Here is a 24,733-nt window from a genome sequence, read left to right as displayed (position 1 = left end):
ACAACAGCAATAATACTAATAAATATTGTTTCCAAAAACTGAAGGAAAGAGAGAGGAGGTAAACCAAGCATTTGATTCCTTGGTGAGTCTGGAGTTAATGGGATGACAAAAAAATAAATAAACAATAATAATAATAATAATTATAAGGGCTTCACATACAAATATAAAACATGTATTGGGTTATTCCTAAGATCTCACTTTATATCTGGTTAATGAGAGGTCTTTTTGGGTAGATTTTTATTTTTAAATATTTACATTTTTAATATAAAACAATGTATGTACAAAGAGGTACAGGAAGCGCAAGAATTAATAAAAGATAAATCTGAAGAAGAAAAAATCCAGTGTATTGCAGAAAATAAAAGACAACTCTGAAGAAAAAAATCCAGTGTAATGCAGGAAATAAAAGTTCAATCAAAGTAATTAGTAACCTTAAAATATGTCATGTTTTCTTAGAAAATAAGTCTTTAAAAATTTGAAAATTCATTCTAGGTGATGACCAGTATTATGATGATACTGATTCACATTTTCTTAATCTTAGACATAAATTTTATAATCAAGAAAGGATTGCCTTTAGCAAGTGGTAGACAGGCTGATAATTGTATTATATTAAAGAAAATAATACAAAGGTATTCCTAAGAAAATCACTCTATCCTCAGTTATAGAAGCCATCTTACTTTAGTAATTAAACATGGAAATTACTGTGTTTTGCATTCCTCCTCTTGTTTCTTTTTTGTGGAAGATGGGAGATAGTACTTAGAGTAATCCTTATTTTCTTTGTTTAAACTCTGCCACATTGGAACTTTGCCATCAGTTTTCTGAGCTTCGGCAGGTGGAATTTTAGCACCCGGGAGGCGCTCAATTCTTGTCTGACTGGGCAGTGGTGCATTGTGAGTTCCTAAATGCAGCTGGCTTCCTGTAGAACTGGGAGCCAGGGAAGCACTCCTGCTCTTTACTTCTTCATAATTGGTTGCACCTTTACTGAAGTCTGAAGTCACTTCCTGTGTCAGTTAAATAAAAAAAATTAAGGTAAGTATGAGCACTGTAATTTTTATCACATGAAAGGAAAACAGAAAAAGAACACTGATGTACAAGCTGCACAAATAGAATAGTGTTCTAATTTCTAGCTTAACAAAACTTTGGTTTATTATGAAAGGCACTATAGAGAAGGAAATATTACAAGAATTGAAAATATGGTCAGCAATTTGAAAGAAATAGTTATACCTTCACTGGTCCTAATATAGTCTGCCTCCTCATGTTGCTTGTGACTGCAGTGGAATCAGCATGCATCTTCTGCAAATGCTCTTGTTTCTCCTTCTCCAGCTTGGCAATTGTTTCCCTGTGCTGACCAAGTTCAAACTTTTGCCTTTCGCTGCTGCTACGATTTTCCTCAATTGCTGTCTGGTACTGCTTTATCTCAGCTCGCTTGCTTTCCAGTTCCTTAGTTATTTTTTCCCCCAGTTTCTTTTCCTTCATGGCTGTGTCTTTCCATTCCTGAGCCTTTTTCTTGTAATGATCCACATGTTGTTCCATGATCTTACACTCATTCTGCAGTTGTTTTTTATCCTTCTCCAAGTGATAAACCATGTTCTTGAGGCCCAAGACCTGCACTTCCTGCAGAGGAACATTGATAATAAAATTATAGATGTAATGCACAATGAATATAGGGTGAAAGAAAGAGGAAGAGAGAGAGAGAGAGAGAGAGTGTGTGTCTGTGCATCTATGTGTATGTGTGTGCATCTGCGTGTGTATGTGTCTGTGCATCTGTGTGTATGTGTCTGTGCATCTGTGTGTGTGTGTGTCTATGCATCTGTGTGTGTATGTGTCTGTGCATCTGTGTGTGTATGTGTCTGTGCATCTGTGTGTGTATGTGTCTGTGCATCTGTGTGTGTGTGTCTGTGCATCTGTGTGTGTATGTGTCTGCACATCTGTGTGTGTATGTGTCTGTGCATCTGTGTGTGTATGTGTCTGTGCATCTGTGTGTGTATGTGTCTGTGCATCTGTGTGTGTATGTGTCTGTGCATCTGTGTGTGTATGTGTCTGTGCATCTGTGTGTGTATGTGTCTGTGCATCTGTGTGTGTATGTGTCTGTGCATCTGTGTGTGTATGTGTCTGTGCATCTGTGTGTGTGTGTGTCTGTGCATCTGTGTGTGTGTGTGTGTCTGTGCATCTGTGTGTGTGTGTGTGTCTGTGCATCTGTGTGTGTGTGTGTGTCTGTGCATCTGTGTGTGTGTGTGTGTCTGTGCATCTGTGTGTGTGTGTGTGTCTGTGCATCTGTGTGTGTGTGTGTCTGTGCATCTGTGTGTGTATGTGTCTGTGCATCTGTGTGTGTATGTGTCTGTGCATCTGTGTGTGTATGTGTCTGTGCATCTGTGTGTGTATGTGTCTGTGCATCTGTGTGTGTATGTGTCTGTGCATCTGTGTGTGTATGTGTCTGTGCATCTGTGTGTGTATGTGTCTGTGCATCTGTGTGTGTATGTGTCTGTGCATCTGTGTGTGTATGTGTCTGTGCATCTGTGTGTGTATGTGTGTGTGCATCTGTGTGTATGTGTCTGTGCATCTGTGTGTATGTGTCTGTGCATGTGTGTGTGTGAGTGTGTGTGTATCTGTGTGTGTGTGTGTGCATCTGTGTGTGTGTGTGTGTGCATGTGTGTGTCTGTGCATCTGTTGAGTGTATATGTGGTGTATAATTATAGCAGTCCTCGTGTTGAGTTCACCAGGCCACCGCCACTACTGACTGCTATAATTATACGCCACATGGTAGCTTGCCACCACCACGCTGACTGCTATAATTATACGCCACGCGGTGGCGTATAATTATAGCAGTCAGTAGTAGCCACTTGTAGTCTCTTCTCCTTCTATAGTATACTATAGAGTGAGTGAGTGAGTGAGTGAGTGAGTGAGTGAGTGAGTGAGTGAGTGAGTGAGTGAGTGAGTGAGTGAGTGAGTGAGTGAGTGTGTGTGTGTGTGTGTGTGTGTGTGTGTGTGTGTGTGTGTGTGTGTGTGTGTGTGTGTGTGTGTGAGAGGAGGAGGAGGAGGAGAAAGAGAGATGAAGAAAATAAGGAGAGAGAAAGAATAGGATGTGAGCGAGAGAAGGAATACTACGTGAGGGAGAGAGAAAAGGAGAAAAATAAGGAAGAAAAGCAAGAGAAGGGGAGTAACAAGAAGAATTAGGAGTGACAAAAAATGAGACAGAGGGGAAGAAAGAGAAAGAGAGAATGAAAATAAGTTCAACTTATCTACTATCTATACTTTTTTTCCCCTATACTGAATATCAACCACATAAAAAGAACAATTTACTGCTCAGGTTATTGGAATGGAAAGAAATACCCAAAGAACCACAGCTTACCATAACAACACCACTTCCACTGCTGTAATCAAAGCTTCCCCCTTCACAATGTTCAGCTTTTGCTTCCTCAATGTGATGGCTGCCCTTCATTTCACAGATAGTAGAATCCATGTATTTGTTATTCTGCAAGCGACGTAACTCAGCCTTCAGGTGGGTCACCTGGAGTAAAAAGTCATTAGTCTAATAGTAGATAAATGCTCAGATCATGAAGGAGAGCACTCAAGAGTATGTTCCTTCAGTTTTACTGCTGCTGTCAAATCTGATACCATCCTTAATCCAATTGGCATCAGGGATGGTGTGTACATAACTGCTATGTCCACTGTGATTTTAGTTTATTAAATGTGTTTACACACAGATGGCTCCACAAGGATTGAGCTATCAAAAAATGATTACCAGTCCTACTTATCTCACCTGTTTAACCCCCTTCCATGATTTCTGGAAATGTTTATTTTGTATTTTACATTGCTATCAGTATTCTTAATGCCATTATAATAATGATAATGTAATTAATATTAATAACAGCATTTGAAAGAATTAAAGAAAAAAGAACAAACAAACAAGGAAATGCAAAATTAGGAGCGGGGTGAATTTTGTGGTGGCTGAGCACTTGTGGAGTAATCTATGTCTAAACACATTTGACAAAACAAATCTACAGTAGATGTGAAAGGTTTCCATCAGTGATGGTTAACGTTAAAAAGCACAAAAATCATGTTTCATTTCAGTAATGAACTAAGCCAATAATAATAATAATGGAATCTAAATAACCTTCATTTCCCCACTATACAAAATGATTTTATAATGCCATCTAAGACTGTTAATTTTCCTAGCAGAGACATCATGCACAAATAAGCCTACCTACCCTCAAAAGATTTATTATGCACAAATATTACACTGAAGAGATTTCTTCTTGTTTCTAATACTCACATTTACATGTAACCTACTCTCATCATTCATAAAAAATCTAAACCTCAAAATGAATTTGAGAACAAAATAGGCTTACCTTCTGATTTGCAAAAGCCAGCTCCTCTCTCAAGTTCTGAACCTCCTTTTCAGCTGGAGCATTGAGAGCACGAAGTCTAAACCTCAGTTCATTATTCTCACGTTCAATAACCACCAAACGGTCACGAAGACTAGCTTCTTCCTCAACTGATTAAAACAGAATTAGGAATTAACATAGCATGAAATGGTTTATCCATTTTCTCTCTCTCTCTCTTTTTTTTTTTTTTTTTTTTTTTACATAGCAGATGAGGCTGTAATAATTTAATATATATGCATATACAACATTGTTAAAATGAGAAAATATTACTAATCCTGATAAATAAAAATTGTATTACTGAGACAAAGGAGGAGGAGGCTAAATTGACAAACCCCAAAAGGGTCATAACAGTTTTCTAGACAAGAATCAACGTGAATTGTGCGTGTGATATGATTCTGGCTGGAATTACTTACCACTTGCAGAAGAGTTCTTTGACATCACCCCAGAATCATTCTTTAAAGATGCTTTTTCATTTGATAATTGTTCAATTTTCCTGCAAAGTATTTAATAAAAAATCAATAATTTGTCTAATATCTAAGAAAATAAAATAATCTATAGTTTCTTATGTTCTAATACAATTTCAGTGCACATTTCTTTAAAAATGACTTTCCTGTAACCAGTTCCTAATATATGAACATATTAGAAACAATAAAATAAAAGGACACACTGAAGTAAAACAACACAAGGCACTTCTATTCTTAGGGAACTGTACTGTTGTCTTTGCACTTACTTTTTCAGTTGCTGGACTTCATCAGCAGTCTCTGTGAAGGATCCCCTTTCACTGCTTGCCTGGAGTTCCTCATTTTCTCTCTGCAGTTGCTCATAATCTTTCTCCAAGCTATCAAAGTTTGAGTTTAGCAAATCACGCTCTTTTTCTGCAGCTTCCATCTTTTCCTTCATCCATGCCAATTCACGTTGGAATTCCTCAACATTCGAGATAACTCCCTGTGAGCGTCTCAGATTTTCCAAGGTTTTCTCCAGTTCTTTGATCTTTTCCTCCCGTTCTGAGCAGAGCAAGATATACTGGTTTCTCTGCTCTTCCATGTCACTTGCCCTGGTTTTCTTCTTCTTCCCTGTAGTGTTCAGGCCAGGTGTGGTCATGGAGGAGCTGTTCACTAAAGTATTGAGGCGTGTTGAAAGCTGGGAAAGTTCCTCTTCATATTTTTCCTTCTGCTCATCCATGAGGAATTCAGCTTTTACAAGTTTTGCTTTCAGACCCTCACATTCTTCATACTGCCTGGTATACTCCTGCTTCCACCTGTTTACTTCATCAGCCACATCTTCAAAGTTCTTTTGACTGGCCTGTAAGTCACATTCTAACTGATTAATTTTTTCCATCATCTCAACTTGCTGCATAGCATCTTTTGTTCCACTAGCTGAAACCATAAGCATCTCAACTCTCTGCTGGTAGTCCTTTAGCTGTTTCTCAAGAACAGCCTTCTCTTCCTCATACACCAGTTTGAATTTGTCCATGTCTCCAAGGCGTTCTAAGAGAGTGTCAACAGTGTCACTGCTAACCTTCAGTTCTTCTTGTAAACTAGCCTTCACTTGCTCTACTTCTTCTACCTGAATACTCATTTTCTCAGTCATATACTCCAGATTCTTGTTGTGAGTCTTAAGAGTGTCTATTTCCTTTTGCAGACCTTCCTTTTCCTTCATTAACACCTCTAGCTGTTTTTCATGATCTTGTAGCTGTTCTCTCAAATATTGCACTGTAAGACTGGAATCACCAGACACAGAATTTTCCTGGCGTGAGAACTCCATCAGTTTTGATTTAGTCAGTGACAAATCATTTTCTGTCTTTTTCAACTTGTCTGAAATTTCATTATACATACTGCCATATGAGGCTCCTTCTTTTTTATAATGCTCAACAATGTCATCCATTTCTGCATTTAAACGAATACACTCTTCATCCTTAGACTTCAGTTCTTCTTTCAGTTCTGTAATTTGATTCTGTAATTCATCAATTCCTCCTACTGTATCATCACCATCATTCTTTGTGGTCTGTTTGCAAATCATCATGGAATCTGTAAGCTTCTGCTTTGTTTCAGTCAGTTCAATTTGTACCTTTGTTAATTCCTTGGTCATGTCTGAGATCATGTCTGCCTTCGTCTGTCCTTCTTTCTTAAAGTGCTGCACAATATCATCCATCTCCAAGTCAAGTCTTGTGCACTCTAACTCCTTTTCTTTTAATGACTCTTCCTTCTCTTTCAATTCCCTCTGAAGGCTATGAAGCTGTTCTTTACAGTGCTGCAGGTCTTCTTCAGTATTCAACTTGATGGAGAGTTCATGCTGAGCACTCTGTCCTTGGTCTCCCTTCTCTTCTTGTTCAGTTCTGTATAAGTTAATTTCTTCTTTTAATCTCTTTACTTCAGTTTCTGTCCTTCTAAGTTGTATAAATGCATCTGCATGTTCTGAATCAAGCCTTGCACATTCCTTTTCTTTCATCTCTAGTTCATTTTCTTTCTCTAATAATTCCTTCTTAAGTATCTGAATCTGCTCCTTGAAGTTCTGCAGTTCATCTTCAGTCTGAGAAAGTTTTTCAACAACTTCTTCATGTTGTGACACATATTCAGCAATTTCTGTTTTATACCTTTGAATCTCTTCTTCGTATTCAACCTGAAGGATTGCAAGGTTTTTTTCAGTGTTCCTCAGTTTCTCAGGTAAATCTTCTAAACTAGTTTTCATGTGTTTGTGCTCTTCCAGCTCTTTCTCAAGTTTACAGTATTTATCTCTTAATCCTTCCAATTCTAATAGCTTATCAAGCATCTCCTGATTCTTCTCATGAAGAGACAGTATTGTTTTCTCAGCTTCCTTGATACTTGATTCTTTGCAATCTATTTCTGTTACCAGATTTTGCAACTGTTCTTCTTTCTCTGATCTATCCATCTCGTATTTTTGTATTTGTACGTCCTTCTCTGAGGTTTCAGTTTCATATTTCTCAATTATCCTCACCAACTCTTCAATCTGTGTATTGTTTGACTCCAGCTGGTCATCCAGCGCCTTCCCTTGGGCTCGTAGGTCTGCAATTTCGTCTTCAAGCTTCAGTTTTTCTTCTGCTAAAAGACAGATGGTCTCCTTTTGTTTTTCCAATTCTACCTCTTTTGAAGTTAGACAGCTGCTGCAGGTTTCCAAGTCTTCCTCCAAATTCTGTATCTTGCTGTTCAACTGATCCTCAGTGCATTTTGCCATATCTATTAGCTCAGTCTTTTCATCTAATGCTTTTGTTGTCTGTGCCAATTTTTCCTGTACATCACTCAGTTCAGTATTAATTTCATCCAACTTAATTTCAGATTCTGAAAGCTTCTTATACAGGTTTTCTCTTTCAAAGAGATGAGATGATATTTCTTCCTCCAATTTCTCAACCTTGTGCTTATAATCTACATTTAGTTCAGAAAGACTATTTTCCAAAAACAGAACTTTCTCTCGAAGGCCATCTGCCACAGTGAGTGAATCCCTTTTATGCTCTGTCACTTCCTTTTCCAGCTGGCTGTATCTTTCTTTGACTTCCTTGAACTCTTCTAATTCTTCTGACATATCTTCATTCCTTTTCTGTAGGCTCAGAATCTCTTTCTCAATATTACTGATATGAGAGTCCTTGACCTCTACCACTTTGGAAATACTCTGCAGACGCTCTTCTTTTTCTGAGATTTCATTTTCATATTTCTCAATAATCCCTACCAACTTCTTCACTTCTTCCCCTTTAGAATTTTCTTCTTGAGATTTTAGAGCCAGAATATCATTCTTGAGTTTTTCCTGTTCAGATTCCAGCTCTGTTATGATGTTGTTCTTCTCATTTACCTCATCTTCATAAACCTTCAGCTTCTCTCTAGTTACCATTAAATTTTCATTCAAAGTTTCCAGCTCATTTTTCAAAGTACATTGCTCAGACCGCAAAGTCTCCACAATATCCTCTTTACTCTTGATGGCTTCTGCCATATTCTTCCTGTCCTCACATAATTCATTATGGAGTTTATTTAAATGTTCAACCTCTGCTTGAAGTTCTTTCACTTTACTGGACATATCTGATTCAGCTGAATCTAGGTAAAGCTGGAATTCCCTTTCTTTATTTTGTAGGCTTTGATGGCTCTCTTCCAGCTCCGAGGTCAGGCGCTGAACTTTGTGATCCTTAGCTTCAAGTGCCATTACCATGTTTGTGCGCTCCTCATTACGTTGGCTGATTACACTTTCAAGCTCCTGTATCTTCTCATCCCTGTTATTTAGATTTTCAATGTAAGAGGAAACCTCCTGTTCATGTTCACTGTTTAAGGTCTCCAACTCTTTCTCCTTCTTTGAGAGAACAATCCTAAGGTTTTCCATGCTATCCTGCAGTTCTTTGTGTTCTCTGACCTTTGTGCTGTACTCTTCTTTTAGATGCTTCAATTCATCAAGTTTGTCACCTAAAATGGAATGGTCATCTCTGTCAAGAGTCTTTTCAGTTTCAATCTTAATGGAAGCATTATGTGATTCCTGAAGCACTTTCCTTTCACTTATCTCTTTGAATTCTTGCTTTTCTGCCTCTGCTGCCACCAGAAGTTCCTTCTGATGTTCCATGCATTTCTTCATCTCTTCTAGTTGTTCAGCTTTGTCAGCAAGATCAGTTTCATGACCAGCAATAATGTTCTTAAACTCTTGGATTCTGTTTTCTGTCTCTATAGAACTGTCTGAATTCTCTTTCTGCATAATCTCATATTTACTTGCTATTTCATCAGATTTATTTTGCTCTTCCAACAGCTGCTTCTCTAAGTCACTAAAAGTAGTCTTGAGTGTATTACATTCAGCAACAAGATTCTGAACCTCTAGTTCTTTACTTGCAAGTGTTTTTCTCATTTCTACAACATGGGAGTTAGCTGACTCAAGTTCTTTCAGTTTCTCCTCTAGTGCTTCTTCTTTATCTGAAAAGTTGGTGATGAACATTTCCATTTCACTATCCTTTTCTGCTATAATTTCTGAAATCTTACTGTCAAAATCTGATTCTTTCTTTTCTATTTGGCATTCTAGAACAACTATCTTCTCTTTAGCAATGGTAAGCTCCTTTTTAAGATGCTCTATAGACTCCTCACAAACAACTGCTGATTGAAGTTCTTCCATTTTCTTAAATGTTTCTTCTAGTTCTTCAGACTTCTCACGTAATTTTTCCCTCAGCTCTTGGTTAGATTCAACTAATTCTTTGATGCTCATAATTTCCCCAGAATCCAACTGACAGGTTTCTTCAAAGGTAAGAATCTTTTTCCTAGCTTCTTCCAATGCTGTGGCCTGATCCTCTAATTTCTTTCTTAGTTCTTCTACAGTGTTTCTGGTCTCCTTAACATTCTGATCTGTATCTTCATCACCAAACATATCTTCACTCAATTTGTCTGCATCATCCATTTTACAGCTTTCATTAATAATGTGCTCTTCACTTTCTATTTGAGGTGCTGCTATTGCTTCTACTGCTTCTGTGGAAGCTGTGTGTCTTTTTAATTCCTCTTCCAGATCCTCCGTCTGTTTTTCAGCCTTGTGGAGATCTTGACTGTCATCTATATGCTCTCCCTCAAGAGGATCTGTTATTTTCTCTGGAATATTATCCTCGTTAGTGTCTACTTTCTTCATGCTGTCATTTTTAAGATCCTCCATCTGTTTTTCAGCTTTGTGGAGATCTTGACTGTCATCTATATGCTCTCCCTCAAGAGGATCTGTTACTTTCTCTGGAATATTATCTTCGTTAGTGTCTACTTTCTTCATGCTGTCATTTATAGTCTGTTCTAGATTTTCATTTTCCTCCTGCATTAGTTTTAACTCTACTTCAAGATCAGACTTATCTTGTTTCAAAGAATTAACCTGCCAGCGGAGACTATGGCATTCCTCCGATATTATCCTGCTATCTGATAGTTCCTCTTCCATTGATTTCAAACTGGCTTTTAAAACTTCTTTTTCTTTCATAATACCTTGCAGTTCAATTTCTACCTGCTCTTTTGCCTTCTGAGACTCTGACTTTTGAAGTTCTAATTGTTTTACTTGCTCGGTGAGGTTAACATTTTCTTGATTAAGCAGCTCCAACTGATGCTTCAGCTGACTGATTTCCTGAATGGATGAGTCAGCCCCTAGATTCAAAATGGAGGTTTCAAAGCTCTCATCACAAATATTCATAGTCATATTCATACCTGCTTGATGAAGTTCATCAGCTAGAGATTGTGGCACATTGGAATAATTTTGGACTTCCCTCTTTTTACCGTGAACTTCTGATAGCTGTTTTACTTGATCCAAAAGTGCACTATTTTCTCTATTAAGTAAATCTAATTGTTGCTTGAGTTTTTGTACTTCCTGCAGTGAGGAATCACTTTCAAGGTTGAGAATAGAGGTTTCAAAGGTCTCATTGCAAAGAGTCATGTTCATGCCTGCACCCTTTAATTCATCAGCAATACTAAGTGTGGCAGCCTGTAATGAATCCTTTCCCATTTTAGATTCTTTCTTCAATCTAGCCTCAAACTCAGTACGTTCCTCCTTTAATATAGCCTCATACTCTGCTTGTACCTGCTCTTTAGCTTCTTTAACTGCCTTATGTACTTCTTGTGCAACATTATCATCATAAGATTCATGAGTATGTACTGACTGAGCATATACTTTAGAACTGGTATGTGTGAAAGGAGCATGAGAATAGGCAATATAGTCTGCACAAAGTGCCTCTGCCATTTTCCATGAATTGATCTGTGATTCCATTTCGGCAATAATCTGAAAAAATAATGCATGCAATTAATTGTACAACATGACAATAAATATGATAATTTTTTTTATCCTAAAGGTAGGGCTATCCATTTATATATTTCTCTGTATCTAAATAGACTTAATGACCATACCACTCTTTTATCCGATTACCGTAACTTTAAACCAGTGGTTCCCAACCCCATGATCGTGACCCAAATATGTTGCGAGGGTTTGTCTGAGGGTCGTTGGAGGGTCTTAATAATAATGATGATGATTATAATGACAACAATAAAAATAATAATAAAAAAAAAGCAAGCAAATAAAAGTTTGTATTGTTTTTTTGACAAATGTTTTCTTTCCCATCCCAAATTTATTAAAATTCATTACAAGCAATATAAACCTACATAAACAGAATAATTAAAGTTCATAAGGATAACATGAAAATAATTGGATTTATTACTATGTGTCTACACATTTTAGGCTCACTAGTCCATGTTAAGACTGTATTTAGGATCGCAACCAAAAAAGTTGGGAAACAATTCTATCAGCATCTCACCTGAGAATGATACAGTTGTTTATGTAAAATGTCCTCTTTTATATGATCTTCGAATTTCTGTTGTTGTAACTGCTGTTGCTGCTCTTGTGCAAGAAGTGACTCCTGCAAAGCTAGCAACTGCTGTTTGATGATAATGAAGTCTTGCATTTGGAAGAAAGGTTCATCCATGGAGCTAACAGAACCTCTGTTAGGAGTTGAGGGTAGCATTATGGATTCTTCTAACACCTGTAGAGTCTCAGATAACTTTCGAGAGATTTCAGATGACACTGTAGTGCAATCTCCTTGTGTTGCATTAAGGAGCTGAAGTGGCTTACAGGTTATATTATTACCAACTGCACTGTCACGCAAATTCTCAATCTGTAAATTAGAATTGGCATAAAAGAAAAAATAAGAATAACAAAAGGAAAGAAAAAATTGGTAATGATTTATAGTAAAATATTACTATACCTAAAAACTCGCAAATTGCTCATAAGAAAGCACATTTGAAAATAATCACCCTGAAGTCCACAAATGTGTTAAGAATTAAGAATTATCTTGCATTTAAGTAAATAATAATCTTTGATACAAATCAAAAAGAAATACCTCTCCTAAAGCAGCAAAAATGAAAAATAAAAAGATATCTTTGTTATATAAAACTTTCTTTGCCAATAAAATCAACAGTGCAAACTGGCTACCTCTTCTTCCAGTTCACGAATCCTTGTGGCAGTTCCCTGGGATTCTCGCTCTTCTAGCTGCATCTGAAGTGCATTGGCAGTCTCCTGTAGATGTAGGTTCTTCTGTTCTTTACTCTCTAGCTCAGACTGCACTCTCAGGAGTTCACTCTCCAAGGTTTCAATGCGAGAAACTTGTTCATCGAGTTCTCTTAGCTTATCCACCAATATCATCATCTGTAAAAAGGATGATTTGAAGGTTTCTCCATTTTATTTACTGCTTAATCATTATTATAAGTAAATATGTCACTAGAGCACTGACCACTAAAGCAAAGTAACTACCTCCTGGAGCTTCAAGTTTTGTTCATTAACCAATTGCTGAGTGGCTTGTTGTTCTTGCTGTGATGCTTCCAGCTGTTGTTTGAGTTCAGCATTACTTGACTTCAGCCTTGTAACAAAAGCAAAAACAATTGGTGAAGTCAAGACATGGTTAACTATAAGATCAATTAAATTAGACTAATTCAATAATTTTCCTAGATTTACTTAATCTTGGCAACCTATTCTTTAAGCTAATTTTGACTACTGACCATAATTTCACAGTTGGTTTAAATAATACAGCAGCCAATGAAATAAAAGTCTCAGTTAAATTATTACACAAAGTTTCACTGAAGTACAGATAATGCTTAATAGGCCACTTCTTGAATTCCTGTAATTCAGATATTCAATAATTACATTCACATTCACATTTAGGATGTCCCCAAACCGTGCAATGACATGCAACAGGGAATGCGCACAATCTACTTCTCAAATTAAAGATTAAGTGCGATAAACATACATTTACCCCACTCTATATCAGTGGTTCCAAAACTGTAGGCTTTGTAGCAGAATGTAGGGGCTATAACCTGAAGTTGTGTATCTTAAAAAATAAAGGTGTAGCAGGTAGGCTGCCAGTGGAAGGAACTTACATGTTCAGTACAATTTTGTGCAAGGACTTGGTTCATGAGTAACATATCCCTTTTCTATCTGATTATGTGTTCTTGACATAAAACAAGACACTGACATGGAATCCATAAAATTACACAATTTGCCTATGTATTTTTTATATGGACCAAATGAGTGCAGGACTGTAGACAGTCAACGTCAACCTGGGTTATGGCTGGTGGTGGGCCATGGACGAGGATCATGTATGAAAAGTGAGTAATGACTAGAAAAAGTTTAGGAACCAATGCTCTATACTCTTGGCTGCAGCATAAGCATTATTTTTAGAATAAGTTTCTCCTCAGTGACTTAGTGAGTAAAGTTTTTGTCATGACAGCAATATCCTCAAAAGACTTACTCTTGGACTTCTGCTTGATTTTCACGAAGCTCATCCACTTCCTTCTCCAGTTGAGAAACATGCATGCTCCTTCTTCGTACTGCATCCACATTGGTGCTTTCATGGTTAGCTATCTCTTCCCAAGCAGCCTAGAAAGACCAATAACCACATTACAAACTCTCCTATATACATCAATTAATTTTTCTTTAATTTCTTCCCTCCCCTGATTGAATTATCTTAAAAGAACAATACTCACCTCCAAACTCCTCCTTAGGTCACTCTCTTTGCCTTTCTGCTTTTCCAGTGCCAACTCCATCATCATGTCAAAGTCTTGCTTTTCATTCTTGAACTGATTTAAGCTTCTTTCTTTTTCTTCCTGGTAATGACAAAAAGTGAAAAATGTAAGGGAAGTCTGCTATAAAGGATAAATTAACAATGCTCATGAAAAGTTTTAGAGATCCATAACCCCAGAACAAGAACAAGCATTAAAAAGACAATATGAAGATAGAGAAGTTATAAATTTCTTGTGAAAGAAAAATATTGGAAAAGGCAATGGCTTATTCAAAGAAAATGGGAAGATAATACTGCAATTAAATTAAATAAAAATAAAAAAAATTGTAAAGAAGTAGTAACACAAATAGTGATATGGGATCCACAATGCATCTAATTTTGCAGGATAAAGATAAAGATAAAGATAAAAAAAAAAAAAAAAAAAATCAAACATGTACAAAGGCTTATATACTTCAAATCTTGATTAAAAGCACATCTTTAATAAAAAGCTTTAAAACTGCTAAAACTAAAAGGGCTAAATATTTAGTAGCTTTGTAGTTTAAATTTGCTACACCTAAGTTATATTTTCTTTATATCAATCATAACTGAAATACACAAATATCTGAAAAGCCAATCCCTTACCATTGATTTCTTCAACAATTTGTTTTCCTCTCTCAGTGTGAAGAGTTCGGTCTCATATCCACACCTTCTTTCATTTTCCTCCACGAGTTCCTGATACTGTTCTTGCAAACTGGCCAAATCCTGTGTCCTCTGACACAGAGCTCGATTGGCATCCAGCAAGAGTGTTTCGGAGTCTTTCAAAGAATGCTTTAGAGAAGATATTTCTTTGGCTTGAGCATCGAGCTGTTGGGTAAATTTGCAATAAAAAGTATTTTCAAGTTTTATATTAATAAAATTAGAAATAATAGTCAGAATAAATCAGTGACATTTTCATTGTAAAGTATGAGGTTCAACTCACTACTCATTATGGCACCCTTTCAATGACACCTACAATGCTGAATGAATAACATTATCACAAAAATAAAAATAACTGAATGACAATCAAGGAATTGCTTCAAATATAGGCCCAGACACTACTGCAAAGAATATTCAAAATCTCTTACTTTGGTATTATCAATAGGTCCATCAGCCACTTTCAACTGGAAACTCTCTTCCAGTAACTCCAGTTCTACTTTCTGAAAGTCTTTAAGTTCACTAAGTTCTGCCTGCCACTCCTCCAACCACTCATTCTGCTCCTCCAATTTTTGTTTCAGTTCCGTATTTCTTGCTCTCAGTACATGAGCTGGAGTTCCAGGTGAGCCAGGAGGGATACCTGCACCTCTCTTTGGTGTACTTGGATAAGGGGAACGCAGCAGGCTAGAAAATATAGTTGATGATAAAATTAATTAAAACGTAACATTTTTATATAAAAGACTTATATAACAATTTTTATATAAAAGACTTTTGTAACATTTTTTATATAAAAGACTTATATTATATGAGATATAATATATTCTTACATGTTGTTCAAATTGTAACAAATGAATGGCTCCCCACCTTATATTTGATCTTGAGTAGTCGAGTACCTTCTTATCCCCCACAACTCCCATATCATACATGTGATTACCTTTTTAAAGATCTGACTCCAATACTGATTGACCAATCAAGGTCTTCTTTGCATACTAACCTGACCTTGTTCTATTTTCTATCTCTGAAAATGTATAGTTCTCATCCTTACAAAATAATAAAAGCCAATAAAATACTGAAATTTAATGAGAAACAATGAAGTCGACCTAACTGAAAGGGAACAAAGATTAACAATCACTTCATTTTATATAAATGATTCCTCAAACTCACTTTATTTTGGGAAGCAAACTCTCTTCAGTCTGACACTCAGCATCAATGAAACTTGGTGGGAGATTGAAGTTAAACTGGACCCTTCTCTTCCGCTTTGTTCCCAAAATTTCAGGAGTGTTGAAGCTGCTCTCCAGTTTTCCTAATTTTGACTGTTCAGCCATATCCATGTTGAAACTAAGGTCATCTCTCCCAAAACCTAAAGTAGAGAAATAAATACTTTTTACTAAATTGTGATTCTGTAACTAGATCATAAAAAGGGAAATTAGTTTTTATCTTCAGATTTTTCCATATTTCTTTTCAAAAGTTAACAATTTCATGTGGGATACAAGGAAAATCTTTCCAAATATTGTTTTTTGAGTAAATGTATTAGCATGTCTAGTTAAATAATTTTCCAAATGCACTGCTTCATGAATAATACATCATAAATACAAATACAGTAACATATAATACAAATTTAAGATATGGTACTCTTGACAAGAACCTGATGAAGAGCAAATGTCCATTAATCAAATACCATCATACTACAGTACTTCAGTAACCAAATTTACCATCAGACGCAGATGAGCTGTTGAGTGGCGGGCTTTGGGATGAATTGGATGACTCTTCAGCAAGTGTTCCCATATCTTTCCAAGGTGGCAATTCCGGCCGCACAAACTCGTGATCCAGGTGCAGGGGCTCTATCCTCAGTGGAGCTATACTCCTCCTCATGGCTCTTAATCCTGCTGGGGCGGCCCATGTCTCACGGCGGAGCCTTTTCTTCTTGTCCTGGGGAATGTACCAAGATCGTAACTAGGGCTACTCCTAAACATGGATTGCACAAAAGGGGTAGGCTAAGTTAAACATTAGGTGGGTTATATAAATATCAGATACATTACTCTACTTTTACTGATTTATTTATACTGGATTCTTTTGGCTTATCACATTCAGTGTAAAAATGCTATTACAAACTAGCATTAATTTTTATTTTCACTTGCACCTCATCTTATTTTTATTTTTATTTAATTATATATTTTTATTAATATTTTTTATTTATTTATTTATTTTTGTCTGTCCAATTTCACATAACTGATACAATTCAGGTTATGCTGCCATATTCGACCTAGAACGAAGCTGAAAACCACTGGTCTAGACAAACTAATCTTTCCCCACACATGCCAATCAAATACTAGGTATTCAGTAACTTTTCCAAAATTTCATACTTGGTATGTCAATGATGCATTCTACATCAGGATGTGCTTCTTAAATGCTTTGCGGCTGGGGTGATTGTGTGGCCTAAATCTAGGATCTTACTTTGCGGCCTGACAATGAAACCATGGCCATTTTCAAAAGTGGGATGCTGCAAGTTATCCTTTGTTATTTTTTTGTTGTCTTAATTTCTCTCATTGACACATGTCATTCTTTTGTCTACTTTAATGTGCTTTCCTCTTCTGGGAGGCTGAAAACAGTATTAGAAATTTTGTAACTTGTTACTTAGAATTAATACAATATCTACAATGGCATCCCCATTGTTGGAAGGCCAAACAGACTTTCAGCATCAACTCTTGAGTCTTACATCCAGGAAAATTAACCCAATCAGACCATGTGGTCGTAACCAATCAACTGACTAGAAGTTTTAGTTTAGTGCCCTCTTCAATCAAATCAGAAAAGGAACTGATTGCATGTCAGATAACTGGCTGGGTAATATGGACAATAATCTGAGCAATTTTCCTCATTATCAATAGGTTATTCCTCCAAACCAATAAAAATAAAAATACTTAAGAGACATTTTTTCATAACTGCCAAGGACACCATGATGCTCACACTCTATCCAAGATTTGAACTGTCAAGACATTCTTGGCATGCATACTCAGGCCAATAGCTGACATCCAGGACAACAGGTTAACAACCTGGGCCCGGATTCACTAACGCACTTACAATGGCAAAATCAATGGTAACTTTAGTTACCATGGTAAACAGACAGCGGTGGTATTCACTAACGACTTGCCATTGGAGTTACCATGGTAAATTTTACCAGTGGTCAGAGCACTGGTAACTTCTGGGAAGACGATGTCATCACATGTTATCTCGTCAAAAAAACAATATGTAAGCAAAGTTTTGGGTTTGATTTTACACCTGATGTAACTAATATAATGGCAAACAGATATCACAGTGCGGAAATAGTGAAGAAATGCAAATTTCACATGAAACTAGCAAGAATAAAATACAAACAAATTCTCGTGAACTTATAGGCCTACATTATACTAGAATGCATGGAACCGATAAACAAGTGAACTCTTAAAGAGTTCTTCTCTGACTTAATTATTACAAATGCTATAGAAAAAAACTGCCTTGCTGATATGTAAACTGGCAATACCAACGCTCAATGAGTATAGCAATATCTGTATCTATCGGCATTTTGACAATACACTCCAAAGTGCATGGGCAAGAATAAGCTTGAGATATTTCCTTTGACAACAAATGGCGATGAATAAAAAAAATTGTTTGATCCGATTCTTTGTTTAACAATGATGGAAAAAAATATAAATAAAAATCGGGTTTGGACTGTCTCTTTGGTTTGAGTTAACAATAATATATTGATATAACATTGTTTTTATTGGTTCCTATCTATACAGTAAATATATATCTAACATGATGGATATAATCAAATAAATATATTTTTTTTTCTACATGTGCTTAAATAGTGTTTTAGCTCTGACAATTATTTAAACAATCTCGCTGTGTCTAGTTTTGTTTACATGTTACGTGATTGGCCGAAGGAACCTAAAAGATTATGTATAGCGCTCGCTGATTGGTAGAATTGCTTTACTAGAGCCCTCTGTTGGCTACCATTAGAATGAGTCGATTTACGATTGTAACTCAGCATATCCAAATTACCATTTCTTCGTGAATCTCGCTTTGCCATGACTGGTAAACGCAATGGTAAATGACCACTGGTAAATGCGTTACGATCGTATGTTAGTGAATCCGGCCCCTGGAATCAATCTTGTTAAAATTCAATGTAATTCCAACTAAAATCTATTGCAAAACCAGCAAGACTAATGAGACATTCCTTCCTTTAAAGCTTCAATTCTTATACTTACAATGATCTTCTTATCAGTTTCCTTTGGAAGGCTAGATACTACTAACATAGTTTTTAGCTCTGTCACTTTGGCCTGAAGGTCTTCATTCTTGCGGGACTGTTCATCCAACATCTCACGCACCTGGTGTCATGAATAACCATCTATTAGTCATTTTTGTACAACTTGTATCCATCTTATATTCTATTGCATAAAAAACAAAAACAAATTCTAATTTGAGATGGTAGTACACACATTGCATTCATCTCACCTGTTCAACTTCTTGTGCTTTATCAGTATTGCGCTCTTTTTCAAGAGACTCCTTTAACTTCTTAATCTCTTTTGCATATCTCTTCAGCAGAGCAGCCTCAGACAAAACTTCATTCACAATAGGCTTATTCTTGATTGATTTAGCTCTTGATGCAAACCTGAAGAAAGTAAAAAGTAAAGAACAAAATCTAGCTTGCACTTCTTTGGTTATTCTGATTTCTTAACACTACACATCCTAAAAGCCATTAATTAACTTTATAGTCAAGATGCTAATACTGAAGTGAGTACAAATCTAACTATGTGTACAGTAAAAGTTACAATCACACAATATAAAAACAATTCATTATATTACATATGTCAAACATTGACAGACAGATATGGAAGACATTACCTTAAAGTAGAATGTGTTTGGTCTACTGCTGCTGGAGTAACTGTGCAAATAATAGCAGTCTTCGCATTTCCTCCTAATGACAGCTGTAGGATTCGCGTCAACTTAGAGTCACGGAAATTTACAAACTGCCTGGATAATAAAAAGAAAAAAAATACACACATCTTTATAAATATATATAAAAAGTAGATACCAAAAATTAAATTATATTGCAGTGTTTTAAAATTAATCAAGTACAAACAGAAATGTCAATACGTTATTGTTCCATCTCATTCTGGATAATCCTCCCTATTTATAACTGACAATGACAATCATGTAAATCTCAGACATAAAGAGTAAAGAAAACAAAGGTCTAACTAGCAAGGAAAACTCCATATCTGAATTCTTCTCTTTCAATACACATACAAAGCATATATATATATATAAATGTATGCATTTATGTAACTTTCCACCATAATTCATAATGCAAACCTGACTTTGAATATCATCTAAACAACTGTATTAATTAAAACTGCATTGTAATACCGAATAGAATATGATACAAAATCTTTAAACATTTAGATACCATGAATGTAGCCATACAATTGACACAATTTGTGGCAGACACACATAAAAATACATATTGTACATACAAATATATTACATACTCATACATAGCAGAATGCTGGATTTTAAAGAGAAAATCTTAACCTTTTGGTCTTCAAGATAATTGCATCTCCTTCATGATCAAATTCTGCACAAATCCTTATTATAATTATTTCACTCTGATATTACCCTCACTGACCTCATTACAGATATAGTATACATATTGCATTAAGCCAAACAAGATAAGACAGATAAAACTTCTTCACTTTAAACTACACAGAATATCTGACATACAACATTCTCTCCTATATCACTGTGCATCTTGATATATTTGGACTATTATCTTACTATTTTAATCTAACCAAATACTATTAGATCTGATACTTACTCTCCATCACTCAACTGTGAAATGACCCGTCCAAGCATGAAGAGGGATCTGTTGATAAAGCCTCCCTCTTTAAGCCTTTCCCCGGTGGCTCCAGTCTGGGATGCATTCTCTGAACCAGCAAGATCAACCAAATTCAGCTGCGAGACAACCACAGCTGAATCACTGCCATCACCTTCAGTGCGTTCTCGTGACTCTAAAATCTGTAGAAAGGAGAACCACAAGATTGTTTGTCATTGCTGACTCTATTCAGAGCATTTATATTGCAATATAATTACTTTAAAGATGTATGAAGTATTAAATGTCTTAAATATAACATTATAATAAAACAATTGATGTGGATATACTAGATTCATATAATTTCCAAATATTGGAAAAGAAAACTTCTTAGACTCTATAAACAGATCATCAAATGTCATACATAAAATAGTGCTTTAAAACAAATCACACAAAAACAATTTTCTTACAATACGAAATATGGTGTGTGATCTTGAGCTACGTTCATTCATGTTTGTAACTCCAACATGGCGATTCTTGTCTCCTTTCCTCATCAAGGCTAACAACTGTAATAAATGGATTATTCAAATAGGTTATACATACACATATAAGAAATAAGGACATCCTAACCTTATTCTGTAAGTGACCAATAAGACTTGCAATAACTAGCTAATATCTGTCCTAAAATAAAAGGTGTACATTTAAGTCTTCACTGATGACTATCACATTTCAACTCTTACAATAAAATAATTTTACAGTAATCTAATATTGGAGTTGAATGTTATAATCAAACCACCGAAGAAAAAAAAGGCATCCACACTTACACTTTCTTCACAGTTTACACACTCTTCCTTCAAGTCAGCAACATATACATTGCCTGAAATATCTTCTCTTACACTCAAGCTCTTGCCGCGAGATTCGCGAGAGGCAAGCAAATCTGTGATGTTCTCATTGTAGATTTCCATGTATGAGACCCTGCAAACAAAAATGATATGAGTAACATACACAAGATTTACTCTCAATATTGCATAAGCTAAAAACATCACATGTAACTATTACAGGCAGGTCATGCTCAGATGTAACTTAACCACTGTTTAATTCTAAAATGAAGCTAAGCGAACCTGATTAAATACTCCCGGTCAGGTGTATTCTCAATGGAATTAAAAATGTTTTGGATTGCCATTGGAATGATGCCGGGGAGGTCACGGTTTCCCATCATGGTGAAGGTTTTTCCTACAAGTGAAAATATAATTATTCATATGTTACATCATTTGAATCTGATTTTTTTTTAAGTTAGTTTCACAGATATACATTCCAAGATTCTTATGAGGAAGAAGAAGAAGAAGAAGAAAAGTATACCTGATGAAGTTTGTCCATAGGCAAAAATGGTTCCATTGAATCCAGCCAGAGCAGACTCCACAATGGGTTCTGCCACTTTAAAATATATGTCTGCATTGCTGTAGTCTGAGCTATAGACTCGATCTGAAACATGAATTTAAATCATCAGTAGCTAAGGCATTCTGATGTATTTGTAAAGAACTGATAAACAAATGAATAAATAAGATAAAGTAATAATAAAGATTAAAAATGAAATACTGAAAAAAACTGCTCTTCCTATTAAATCTGTTACCAGTCTGTAAGGCATATATGCAAATAATACAAGGGGAAAAACATTTAAATAGCAATATCTCCCAAAAGCAAAACCTACCAAATGTATAAGGAGCACACAGAGCCTTTTGTGTCGCTGGGTCAATTTGGGTGATTGTGTTGTCTGTGCCCGTTTGCCATTGGATGGCTGATGCATCAGACACCTCTCTTGTAATGAGTGGTCTTACTCGCACGGCCACAAGAATGTTGTCCGACATGGTGACTGCAACAATGCAATCCTAGTCAATACCTGAAAAGATTTTTTTTTTTAATTCATAAATCTTATTGCTACAGCTGCAATAATCTTACATTCTGATAACCAAATCCTTATTAGGAGTTAAGGTAAAAATATTTACTCAAATTTTTACTAAAAGCAGTACACAGAAAGTTAGATGTTTAGGTATTAAAACATTTTTTGTTAAATAAGTATATGGTCTCATAAATATCTTGCATTTTTCACCTGCCAAAACCTTTCCCTATATTTAAGCCTGTAAATAACTTGCCATATCTATCAAGGTTTTTAGGATTAAAAATAAATAAATAAATACTTGTTACAGAAATGCAAACTATAGGTAATGCCTTGATCTTAGGGACTGTATCTACCAGAGAATAATTCCTGCACTGTGGCCTCTGATCCTTCAATGCTTTGGCAGAACTAACAGAACTAACAACACTCCATTACATATATTTGACAAGACAAGAGCTTGGACTAGTTCCTAGTTTAACAGGGTCATCTACAAAATATGCGAGAATTTCCATGTTGGAGGTTTTTTCAACCTAGGCCTACTGATGGAAAGCCAAAAGCATGGAGGTTATGACAAGAATTGGAAACATTTTGGGTGTTTCTGTGGGAAGTAAATGTGGGCTTGCCTCCACTTTCATGCAGTTTCTATCACTTATATCAAGTGGTTTATATGTGTTCTCTTAAGGATATCACATTAGTTTTCCTAATACTCTGCCAAATCCTCATTTCAGGATTGCTCTTTCATCTATCAAGGGATATTTTATTTTGAATCGGTTAGAGTCAATACACAAATATATACACTCAATTCAAATCGGAGCAGAAGAAAATCAAAACATATTTGGCACAAAGTCTTCAAATCTATCAGGACAGAATAAACTTTGGAAGTCACTATCAACCTATCAAATGGAGAAATTAAGAAAACTGTCTTCAATTCACATTAACATGACGAGATTCAAATTCTTACTTCCTTACATCATAACATTCAAATTCAAACATCACCCATCTCTTTCACTTAATTACCAATGCCACATATCAACAAACACAGTCGCCGTTGAAGGTTCACTGACATCTCTTCGTAACAAATTTCACGACCGATACATAACTGTAAATGCGGTTTTGATAGAGAAAAACACATCAGCACATTTAAAAACAAGGCGAAATCCCACCTCCTTTTTAACTCTCCACATAAACACTCGCCAATAAAAATAAACTTATCAAAAACGTCACCACTAACATCCTCACATCTTCGTATCACTCTTAAAGATCGACAGGGAAACAAAATAAATATCCATACCTTGAATTAATCATTTAAATCGCAGCAGGAGCAGATCCTACTCGCCAATCTTTCATAACGACGTTTAAATTCTCGCGACTTTTGAAAAGCGAGAAGAACGAAGAACGGAGAGCAGGAAGAAAAGGCGATATCTGGCAACTCAGTTAGTGTAGCATTTGATTAAGAGATGGCGCAGCTATCGCTTGAGTTTCTGATTAATAGTACGCAAGCTATTATTGTTATCATAATTGTGTCTTGTTTTTTTTTTGTGCTTTTAATGTAGTAGATGATTCTGCTTCTAATCCTGATTCTGCATTGTTATCGCTGTTATTTTGATCATTATCGTTATAATTACTAATACTATTTTCCATATAATTATTGTTACTATCATTATTATCATTATCATCATTATTATCATTATTATTATCATCATAATTATCATTATTATCATTATTATTATCATCATAATTATCATTATTATTATGATTATTATTATAATTGTTATTATGATTGTTATTATCATTATTACTATTATTATTTTCATGATTATTGTTATTGCTACTATTATTGTTAATATCATTACTAATATCATTATCATTACTATTATTATTATTATTATTATTATTATTATTATTATTATTATTATTATTATTATTATTATTGTTGTTGTTGTTGTTGTTGTTGTTATTATCATTATTATTATTATTATTATTATTATTATTATTATTATTATTATTATTATTATTATTATTATTATTATTATTATTATTATTATTATTATTATTATTATCATTATTATTATTATTATTATTATTATTATCATCATCATCACTATTATTATTATTACTACTATTATTACTATAGTTATTATAATTATTCTCCTTATCATTTTCTATATCCATGTACCTATATATTCATACATACATGCATATATATATATATATATATATATATATATATATATATATATATATATATATATAAATGTACACTACCTATACACCTATATACCTATATATCTATGTGAAATATATACATAACACACACACACACACACACACACACACACACACACACACACACACACACACACACACACACACACACACACACACACACACACACACACACACACACACACACACACACACACACACACACACACATACACACA

At 35.3% G+C, this 24,733-nt stretch overlaps 1 protein-coding gene across 1 annotated transcript; it reads right to left on the bottom strand.

Annotated features, from left to right (window-relative positions):
* Nucleotides 1-222: 222 nt before the first annotated feature.
* LOC113813509 (centromere-associated protein E) lies at nucleotides 223-23,709 on the bottom strand. Its single transcript, XM_070124636.1, has 25 exons — nucleotides 23,581-23,709; nucleotides 22,104-22,292; nucleotides 21,755-21,877; nucleotides 21,517-21,628; nucleotides 21,220-21,370; nucleotides 20,866-20,961; nucleotides 20,402-20,601; nucleotides 19,432-19,560; nucleotides 19,042-19,198; nucleotides 18,795-18,914; nucleotides 16,263-16,479; nucleotides 15,715-15,910; nucleotides 14,982-15,234; nucleotides 14,500-14,721; nucleotides 13,844-13,963; nucleotides 13,609-13,736; nucleotides 12,615-12,720; nucleotides 12,297-12,509; nucleotides 11,623-11,979; nucleotides 5,113-11,093; nucleotides 4,796-4,875; nucleotides 4,347-4,492; nucleotides 3,347-3,505; nucleotides 1,222-1,611; nucleotides 223-998 (listed from the first exon to the last, which is right to left on the bottom strand). The coding sequence occupies exons 2-25, from the start codon at nucleotides 22,258-22,260 to the stop codon at nucleotides 696-698; spliced, it is 10,116 nt and encodes a 3,371-aa protein (XP_069980737.1). The 5' UTR covers nucleotides 22,261-22,292; nucleotides 23,581-23,709; the 3' UTR covers nucleotides 223-695.
* Between the last annotated feature and the right edge of the window lie 1,024 nt (nucleotides 23,710-24,733).

This window comes from Penaeus vannamei, chromosome 8 (assembly GCF_042767895.1).
Source record: "Penaeus vannamei isolate JL-2024 chromosome 8, ASM4276789v1, whole genome shotgun sequence".
NCBI lineage: Eukaryota > Metazoa > Arthropoda > Malacostraca > Decapoda > Penaeidae > Penaeus > Penaeus vannamei.
This window is presented reverse-complemented; position numbering and strand designations above follow the sequence as displayed.

Excerpts from the sequence above, each read along its gene's own strand:
- LOC113813509 (XM_070124636.1), bottom strand. The coding sequence starts at position 22,260 with ATGTCGGACAACATTCTTGTGGCCGTGCGAGTAAGACCACTCATTACA. Across the intron at positions 11,980-12,296 it reads TTCGTGAACTGGAAGAAGAG|ATTGAGAATTTGCGTGACAG; the intron begins GTAGCCAGTTTG and ends TCTAATTTACAG. Across the intron at positions 3,506-4,346 it reads TGGCTTTTGCAAATCAGAAG|GTGACCCACCTGAAGGCTGA; the intron begins GTAAGCCTATTT and ends TTTTTACTCCAG.